The sequence below is a fragment of the Sander lucioperca genome, chromosome 2 (assembly GCF_008315115.2).
Source record: "Sander lucioperca isolate FBNREF2018 chromosome 2, SLUC_FBN_1.2, whole genome shotgun sequence".
NCBI lineage: Eukaryota > Metazoa > Chordata > Actinopteri > Perciformes > Percidae > Sander > Sander lucioperca.
Window position 1 is genome coordinate 32,841,312 of NC_050174.1, and position 10,000 is coordinate 32,851,311.

Here is a 10,000-nt window from a genome sequence, read left to right on the forward strand (position 1 = left end):
TTACTTTATTATTTACTTTATTACTTACTTACTTATTTACTTTATTACTTATTTACTTCATTACTTTATTACTTATTTACTTTATTACTTTATTACTTATTTACTTTATTATTTAACTTATTTACTTTATTACTTACTTGATTACTTATTTACTTTACTACTTATTTACTTTATTACTTATTTACTTTATTACTTTACTTATTTACTTGATTACTTACTTGATTACTTATTTACTTTACTACTTATTTACTTTATTACTTATTTACTTTATTACTTACTTTATTACTTATTTACTTTATTACTTTATTCATGAATAAATGAATACTGTGTAACAGCAGTAAGTTATAAGGACATACACACAGAAATATACTAGAAATAATAACTAAGATAAAGAAAGAATAAGGTAACAAAAGGTAAAAATACCAGATCAGCTACGTGGAGTAATGAGAAGAAGTTGTACCTGTTGGGTGTGTTTGTTAACGGTCCTCTGTCCCGTCTCCAGGACGTGTGTTTACGTGCTGGGCGTGATCTCGAAGACGCGGCAAGGCTGCGAGCTGCTGAAGACGTTCGGCTGGGACGCCGTCCGACACAGTCGCCGGACGCTGTGGCCCGTCACTCCGGAGGAAGTGGACACACAGCTGACCTCTGAGCTCTCCTCGGTGCCGAGCACGCTCAGTCTCAACTCGGAGTCCACCAGCTCGCGCCACAACAGCGAGAGCGAGTCTCAGCCAAGTACGTACCGTACCGCTCACTTTGTCTGGTTTTGATTTTACGTACCGCTCACTTTGTTACTTTTTGTCTTTTTGTCTGGTTTTGATTTTACGTACCGCTCACTTTGTCTGGTTTTGATTTTACGTACCGCTCACTTTGTCTGGCTTTGATTTTTTAATATTTGTAGTCAAAGAAACTTGTAACTAGGTAGAAAGTAGTCACAAGGGCTGAGTATCGCTAAGGATTTTGAATCAATTCTACACTTTTTATTTTTTTTTAAATGACATCTTTGTCGCTTTTTTTGTGTTGTTTTTCGACTTTTTTGTCACTTACTCACTTATTATTTTAAAAATGTTTCGCCCATTTTTCCAACATCTTCAGCTCTGTTTTCGTTGTTTTTGTCGCCTTTTTCAACCCCATTTTTGACGCTTTTTTTGAAAACTTTTCCGTTGTTGTTATAAAACATCAGAAAAATAATAATTATTTTTAAAATGATTTCTTCCGGGGACATTAACACCCACGTATAGCCTCATTTTAAAACCGCCATTGAGTTGTTATTTCCCTCTTTGTTCTCGCAGACATGTACATCCTGGACGACGACAAGTGCGACTCTCTGGACCAATCAGACGAGCCTCCTTTCTATCTCCACTCCAAACCGGCGAAGGACCGCAGCCCCTTCACCATCCTGGCCTCCACGCGTTTCGTGCGCACACGCTTCCTCAACTCGCTGTCGCTGCCCAGCAAGAAGCTGCGCTCCACCAGCGACCCCAAGTCGCTGTCGTCCGGCTGCCGCACGCCAACGGAGCTCAAGACGAGCAGCGCTCGGCGGAACCGCACGGTGACGGAGCCGTCCGTGTACAGCCCGAGCCAGGGGGACGTCTTCACGCCGGTGTTTAACGGCAGAGCGATGACGAAGAGCCCAACCGTCAGCCTGGAGACGTCCTTCGTCGGGACGCGCGGGGGGTCCGAGGAGCAGCTGGTCGACGGACGGCTGGCGCGCGGCGGCGGAGGCTCCGGTCTCGGGCTGAGTGGGCTCGCGGGAAACGGCGGCGCCGAGCCCCCGACCCGGGAGAGGGAGCAGAGCAGCCGAGAGCGGCTAGCAGGTCTGGAGGAAAAAAATTTTCTCTCAGGTGCAAATTCTGTGGTTGGGATTAGGACTCGATGGGAGGAAAATATGAGATTACTGCACAGTGGATCGTTTTTATGTGTACTGACGCAGTACACACACACGAGAGGCTGCTACACATGGTGAATTCAGTTTGTTCAGTGAAGGAAAGTTGGAAATGATTTCAATTTCAGGACACACACACATACATATACATATATATATATATATATATATATATATATATATATATATATATATATATATATATATATATACACACACACACACACAGAGACACACACACACAGAAACACAGACACACACACACACACAGAAACACAGACACACACAGAGACACACACACACAGACAGACACATATACACACACACACACACACACACACACACAGAGACGTCCAGCCGTTTGTTTGGCTGACGTGTTTCCTTAGCGTAAAGATGAGGCTGACGTGTTTCCTTAGCGTGAAGATGAGGCTGACGTGTTTCCTTAGCGTAAAGATGAGGCTGACGTGTTTCCTTAGCGTGAAGATGAGGCTGACGTGTTTCCTTAGCGTGAAGATGAGGCTGACGTGTTTCCTTAGCGTGAAGATGAGGCTGACGTGTTTCCTTAGCGTAAAGATGAGGCTGACGTGTTTCCTTAGCGTAAAGATGAGGCTGACGTGTTTCCTTAGCGTAAAGATGAGGCTGACGTGTTTCCTTAGCGTAAAGATGAGGCTGACGTGTTTCCTTAGCTTGAAGATGAGGCTGACGTGTTTCCTTAGCGTAAAGATGAGGCTGACGTGTTTCCTTAGCGAGAAGATGAGGCTGACATGTTTCCTTCCACACAGGAGACGGAGGCTCCTCGTCCAGCGGAGGCAACGTGGTCGGGGGCAGTGCCACTCAGTTTAAAAGCCGCAGTCAGAGCTTTAACACGGACACGACGACCAGCGGCATCAGCTCCATGAGCTCCAGCCCTTCCAGGGAGACCGTGGGAAACCCCGAGCACCCAGAACCAGAACCAGACTCCTCGGACTGCGTCAGCCTCAACACCGTCGTCTCCACCACCACGGTGAAAACACTCCCGCCTCTCAGCCCGCAGGTTAGGGTGGCACCATATAGTCATATGACCTGTGTGTGTGTTTGTTTGTGTGTGTGTGTGTGTCTGTCTGTGTGTGTGTGTGTGTGTGTGTGTCTGTATCTGTTTGTGTCTCTGTGTGTGTGTGTGTGTGTGTGTGTGTGTGTCTATCTCTGTGTGTGTGTGTGTGTGTCTCTGTGTGTGTGTGTGTGTGTTTCTGTGTGTGTGTGTGTGTGTGTGTCTGTCTGTCTGTCTGTCTGTCTGTCTGTCTGTCTGTCTGTCTGTCTGTGTGTGTGTGTGTGTGTGTGTGTGTGTGTGTGTCTGTCTCTGTGTGATATTGCGATAACGATATTGAGTTGATATATCTTGCACCCCTACCCGTAGGCACACGCCAACCATGTGTCCACGCCCAAGTCGTCTGCCGTGTCTCTGGTGCCGCCCGGCTCCTCGCACACACTCCCCCGCCGGGCGCAGTCCCTCAAGTCTCCGTCGGTGGCGACCATCAAGAGCCTGGCGGACTGCAGCTTCATGTACACCAGCCCGCGGGACGCGCTGGGCTACGCCACGCTGAAGAGGCTGCAGCAGCAGAGGATCCACCCATCTCTGTCGCACAGCGAGGCCCTGGCATCGCCCGCCAAAGACGTGCTGTTCACCGACACCATCACCATGAAGACCGGCAGCCTGGATTCCCGGCTAACGCCTCGCAGGTGAGCATCAGACCTGATGTGTCTTAGTGATAATTATCTGCTTATGTCGTAGCTTTGGTTAAAGGGAAATAACTTCAACCTGGACTCTATTTTTCTATCTTTTTCTGTGTGTCTCTGTTGTTGCTGCTGACAGACTCAGATTATTATTCTAAGTGTCTGACAACATTATGGGATGGATCCCTACAGAGATAGACCTTTTAGTTAAAGAGTAAGATCCTTTTAGTTTAACAGGAAACAGCCCCGAAATCACCATCACCAAACTACACCAGACTCCATGTAAATAATCAGGACTTTTAACATCGTAAAACACACTTTATTCAAAGTGGACAGAAACTAAATAAAACTCTCAAAAGCCGTCTTGGTTCATCTTTCCACTGTTCCAACAATCACCACTCTGGTTTGGTTGAAATTAACCCTTAATTCACCCATTTACATGTGGAGATATGCTGGCTCTATACACGCTAAAAGTCCTGATTATTTACATGGAGTCTGGTGGGTTTGGTGATGGTGATTTCGGGGCTGTTTCATGTTAAACTAAAAGGATCTTCCTCTTTAACTAAAAGGTCTCTCTCTGTAGGGATCCATCCTATAATGTTGTCAGACACTAATAATAATAATCTGAGTCTGTCAGCAGCAACAACAGAACTTTTAGTGGACGCTAACTGAACATTTGTCCATTACTTTGCAGCTGTTTCTCGCTTATTACTGGACCAGTTTTAAAGATTGTAGTTCCCATCAGTCACGTGGACACAAAAACATGAGAAAATAGGGTCCAGGTTGGAAAAAAAAACCCAAAAGGTATCCTCTTTATGCAGATGTGTGTGTCTGCGGCAGGTGTTTGTCTTCTCTCTTCTTTGCGTTGACAGGTGTGAGTGTGTTTCTATTCACCTTGTGTCTGTCAGGGTATCAGATAGAAGGGGTACCTGTCCAGGGCCTCGGGTCGTAAGTCCGTACCGCAGGCTGTCCCGGACACTGGCACCGTGGTGGGTGGACCTGTAGACTAGAGACCTAGCAGAGAGACGACCAGACCAATGTGTCCCTGCTTTAGCTCTACTCCTGCTGTTGTGTTGCCGTCTCTGTGACTCCTGTAGTCTCGTTAGTTTGTGTGAATAAACCGTGATTGACGTGTCAAACTCAAGGCCTGCGGGCCAAATCCAGCCCCTCGCAGGTTTTGATCCGGACCGAATATCAATTTAGGTTCACTATTAAATACTGACAGGTCTAGTTGTGCGCCAAACCAAAAAGACGGGAAACTGTTTTTCTTGATTTGCTAAATTCTGTGATGGCAAAGGAACTTTTTAGCTGACTTTTGTAAGTCTTTATGTTGACAACAAAGCGACAAAAACGTCGGGCAAAGCCACAAAAAAGACGGGACAAAATGTAACATGCAGTTAGACAGTTAATGATATTATTAAAGGTATCCTCTTTATGCAGATGTGTGTGTGTCTGCGGCAGGTGTTTGTCTTCTCTCTTCTTTGCGTTGACAGGTGTGAGTGTGTTTCTCTTCACCTTGTGTCTGTCAGGGTATCAGATAGAAGGGGTACCTGTCCAGATCCCCGGGTCTTAAGTCCTTACCGCAGGCTGTCCCGGACACTGGCACCGTGGTGGGTGGACCTGTAGACTAGAGACCTAGCAGAGAGACGTAGCAGCAGTCCCTCCAGAAAAACGTGATTATGTAATCTCATAATTCAATGCATAATCAGCCCAAGTCTGCATATTTATGCGGGGACCACATTTCTTCAAATACGCCGCACTTTCGCCGCATAAATTGCCGATTTCTGCGCAAAATATTGCATGATTTCATAATCCTATAATAATAAGTTATTTAAAGGTGCATTAGGTAAGCCTTATAAAACTAATTTTCTGTCATATTTGCTGAAACTGACCCTATGTTCCAGTAGAACTACATGAAGCAGGTCATTTAAAAATAAATCCAGCTCCTCTGACATGCTGGAAAGTGCTGCAGGTCAGAATCGAACCCGCAACTTCTATGTCAAGGACTGAACCTCTTTATATGGGCGCTCGCTCTACCACTAAACCACCCAGGCACCCAGTTTTTGTCACTTTCTCTGATGTCTTTGTCGATTTTTTTTCAGCGCCTTTTTACGTTTTTTTGAAGCTTTTTCTGACATTTTTGTCAATTTTTTCAATTTATTTCTCTCTAAATGCTATTAAATTGAATAAAACACCCAAATGCAATGAAAGTAGGGAACAGATCATTTATTTTACTTGTGAAGAGCGTTGTAGAGAGATCGCATAATTCAATGCATAGTCAGCTAAAGTGGGGGGGGGGCGCATTTTCACCGCATAAATTGCCGATTTCCGTGCAAAATATGCGGGTCTTGCACAATTTCATAATCCCCGCATTTTCGTTGCAAAAAAGTCCCACATATATCTTAGCAGAAAGTTGAAAAATGTTGAGTTTACTTCACACAAGAGCAGCCGTTTTCCCCTGTTGCCATGGGAACGTTATAAAGTGACGTAATTATGCGACGTGAACATCATCGAAAAGTTGCAAACCCCGCGATGAAGCCACGATGAAACCGCAGTTTTTGCAAGTTCCCGCAATTTCATCGCATAAAATTGCATAAATATCCCGCATGTTCCATCGCATTTTTTAAGAAAACGTGACGCATAATCAAGGATTTTAGCCCAAAACAATCACAAAAAAACTCCACATTTTTCTGGAAGGATTGTAGACTAGAGACGTAGCAGAGAGACGTAGCAGAGAGACCTAGCAGAGAGACGTAGCAGAGACGTAGCAGAGAGACCTAGCAGAGACCTAGCAGAGACGTAGCAGAGAGACGTAGCAGAGACGTAGCAGAGAGACGTAGCAGAGAGACGTAGCAGAGACCTAGCAGAGACGTAGCAGAGAGACCTAGCAGAGAGACCTAGCAGAGAGACGTAGCAGAGAGACGTAGCAGAGACCTAGCAGAGACGTAGCAGAGAGACGTAGCAGAGACGTAGCAGAGAGACTTAGCAGAGACGTAGCAGAGACGTAGCAGAGACGTAGCAGAGAGACGTAGCAGAGACCTAGCAGAGACGTAGCAGAGAGACCTAGCAGAGACGTAGCAGAGAGACGTAGCAGAGACGTAGCAGAGACCTAGCAGAGAGACGTAGCAGAGACCTAGCAGAGACGTAGCAGAGAGACGTAGCAGAGACGTAGCAGAGAGACGTAGCAGAGACGTAGCAGAGACCTAGCAGAGAGACGTAGCAGAGACCTAGCAGAGACGTAGCAGAGAGACGTAGCAGAGACGGAGCAGAGAGACGTAACAGAGACCTAGCAGAGAGACGTAGTAGAGAGACGTAGTAGAGAGACCTAGCAGAGAGACGTAGCAGACCAATGTGTCCCTGCTTTAGCTCTAGTCCTGCTGTTGTGGTGCAGTCTCTGTGACTCCTGTAGTCTCTGTGACTCCTGTAGTCTCTGACTCCTGTAGTCTGTGACTCCTGTAGTCTCTGTGACTCCTGTAGTCTCTGTGACTCCTGTAGTCTCTGTGACTCCTGTAGTCTCTGTGACTCCTGTAGTCTCTGTGACTCCTGTAGTCTTTGTGACTCCTGTAGTCTCTGTGACTCCTGTAGTCTATTTGACTCCTGTGACTCCTGTAGTCTTTGTGACTCCTGTAGTCTCTGTGACTCCTGTGACTCCTGTAGTCTCTGTGACTCCTGTGACTCCTGTAGTCTCTGTGACTCCTGTAGTCTCTGTGACTCCTGTAGTCTCTGTGACTCCTGTAGTCTCTGTGACTCCTGTAGTCTCTGTGACTCCTGTAGTCTTTGTGACTCCTGTAGTCTCTGTGACTCCTGTAGTCTCTGTGACTCCTGTGACTCCTGTAGTCTCTGTGACTCCTGTAGTCTCTGTGACTCCTGTGACTCCTGTAGTCTCTGTGACTCCTGTGACTCCTGTAGTCTCTGTGACTCCTGTAGTCTCTGTGACTCCTGTAGTCTCTGTGACTCCTGTAGTCTCTGTGACTCCTGTAGTCTGTGACTCCTGTAGTCTGTGACTCCTGTAGTCTCTGTGACTCCTGTAGTCTCCGTGACTCCTGTGACTCCTGTAGTCTCTGTGACTCCTGTAGTCTCTGTGACTCCTGTAGTCTCTGTGACTCCTGTAGTCTCTGTGACTCCTGTAGTCTCTGACTCCTGTAGTCTCTGACTCCTGTAGTCTCTGTGACTCCTGTAGTCTCTGTGACTCCTGTAGTCTCCTTAGTTCGTATGAATGAACTCTGATTAGATGATCAGCTGTTGGTTGGTCAGATGAAACCTTTCAGAACACAGCTAGAGACTGCCGTCATTTAGATACAACTGGAATCAATGTTTCTTCTCTTATGTTCCCTCTCTCTCCCCCCCTCTGTTCCCTCTCTCTCCCCCCCTCTGTTCCCTCTCTCTCTCCCCCCCTCTGTTCCCTCTCTCTCTCTCTCTCCCCCCCTCTGTTCCCTCCCTCTCCCCCCCTCTGTTCCCTCTCCCCCCCTCTGTTCCCTCTCTCTCTCTCTCTCCCCCCCTCTATTCCCTCTCTCTCCCCCCCTCTGTTCCCTCTCTCTCTCCCCCTCTGTTCTCTGGGCAGGTTCCTGAAGGCTCTGAGCTTTGCCTCTCTGGATAAAGAGGAGCTGCTGAGTCCCATCAACCAGAGCACGCTGCACCGCTGCTCCTCGGTGCGCTCCATGGTCTCCAGCGCCACGTACGGCTGCAGCGACGACTACGTGGGCCTGGCGCTGCCCATGGACATCAACGACATGTTCCACATCAGAGACTCCGCCTACTTTCAGCAGAGGGTCAGCCCGCCGTCGGAGGAACGCAAACGCTTCCTCTTCGGCGACGGAGACGGTAATTTAACTTCTCGTCTGTCACAGATAATGTGATCACGGAGACCCGGTAGGATCACAGATAGAAATGTTCCCACTCTTGACCACCAGATACTACTTTGTTCACACGTATAAATAACTTTTGGCCACAAGAAACACGGAGCCCGTGAAGGATCACCAATTAAAGAATACGAATATTGAAGCCACAAAATACTAAGTAATTTTTCCAGAAAAATGCGCCGTTTTTTTGTGATTGTTGTGGGCAAAAATCCTTGATTATGCGGCACGTTTTCTTAAAGGTCCCATGACAGGGTGCTCTTTGGATGCTTTTATATAGACCTTAGTGGTCCCCTAATACTGTATCTGAAGATATCTAGAGAACATCTCTAACTATGACAGCCTCCACAGACAAGAAAAGGATTCAGAGATGTGTGTGTTTGCCCCCGTGCAGGCGATCGTCCTCCCCTGCCGGCCCTGAAGCAGCAGTTCAGTATCTCTGAGCTGATCATGTGCCGCGGGGACAGCCAGAACCACACGGTGGGCTCAGAGGAGACGGGCCTGCAGGAGCACACGGAGGAAAACTGCCTCTACTGCGTCGGAGCCATCGTCCTGGGATACCCCACACAGCCGCAGATCAACAGCACGCACCCCCGCACAGGTGACACCATTCAAGAGCTTCACTGTCATATACATATATATATATATATATATATATATATATATATATATGTATATGTGTCTGTCTGTCTGTCTGTCTGTCTGTCTGTCTGTGTGTGTGTGTGTCTAACGACATACATGCAGATAGCTCAAAATGCGTACAGTTAACACGCCACTTGGCGTGTATGTTTACGTGAAGTCATGATGTCATGTTGATGCGGAACTTTTGAATCCATCAGTGTTTCCTTTAGGGTTTCTTTTAGCAACAACACACACACACACACACACACACACACACACACACACACACACACACACACACACACACACACACACACACACACACACACACACACGTAGACACACACACACACACACACACACACACACACACGTAGACACACACACACACACACACACACACACACACACACACACACACACACACACGTAGACACACACACACACACACACACACACACGTAGACACACACGCACACACACACACACGTACACACACACACACACACACACAGACATGTAGACACACACACACATGTAGACACACACACACATACCCACACACACACACACATGTAGACACACACACACACACAGACACACACACACACACACACTCAGACACACAGAGAGAGAGGGGTAACTAACGAGACCTGTTTCTCTCCCAGACTATGTGGACTTCCCGTCGTGGGGGGGGCAGAGTGGCCATCGTCTGGAGGTGATGCCTCAGTCCAAGTTCTCCGGGGTTTCGGGCTGCAGCGACGCTGCCGTGTCCCAGGGGTCCATGTGCAGCACGCCCACACCTGCTGACATCGTCATAGGTAAGACCAGGACCCCCTGCAGTCCTCCAGAGTACCCCTAGGGGGACACGTACCCCCTGCAGTCCTCCAGAGTACCCCTAGGGGGACACGTACCCCCTGCAGTCCTCTAA

The 10,000-nt window shown here is 47.4% G+C and overlaps 1 protein-coding gene across 3 annotated transcripts in view; it reads left to right on the forward strand.

The window, feature by feature from the left end:
- Nucleotides 1–10,000, forward strand: part of LOC116062316 (rapamycin-insensitive companion of mTOR) — a 48,763-nt gene that overhangs the window by 35,730 nt on the left and 3,033 nt on the right. Inside the window, exons 30-37 of one of the 3 annotated variants that reach the window (XM_035998997.1) lie at nt 503–732; nt 1,290–1,670; nt 1,710–1,814; nt 2,665–2,915; nt 3,276–3,598; nt 8,154–8,413; nt 8,843–9,049; nt 9,738–9,890. In XM_035998997.1, the coding sequence (XP_035854890.1) occupies nt 503–732; nt 1,290–1,670; nt 1,710–1,814; nt 2,665–2,915; nt 3,276–3,598; nt 8,154–8,413; nt 8,843–9,049; nt 9,738–9,890 (1,910 nt within the window). Of the gene's footprint in view, nt 1–502; nt 733–1,289; nt 1,815–2,664; nt 2,916–3,275; nt 3,599–4,500; nt 4,613–8,153; nt 8,414–8,842; nt 9,050–9,737; nt 9,891–10,000 lie in introns of those variants that run through there. The other 2 variants (XM_031316978.2, XM_035998999.1) reach the window with 2 other exon arrangements.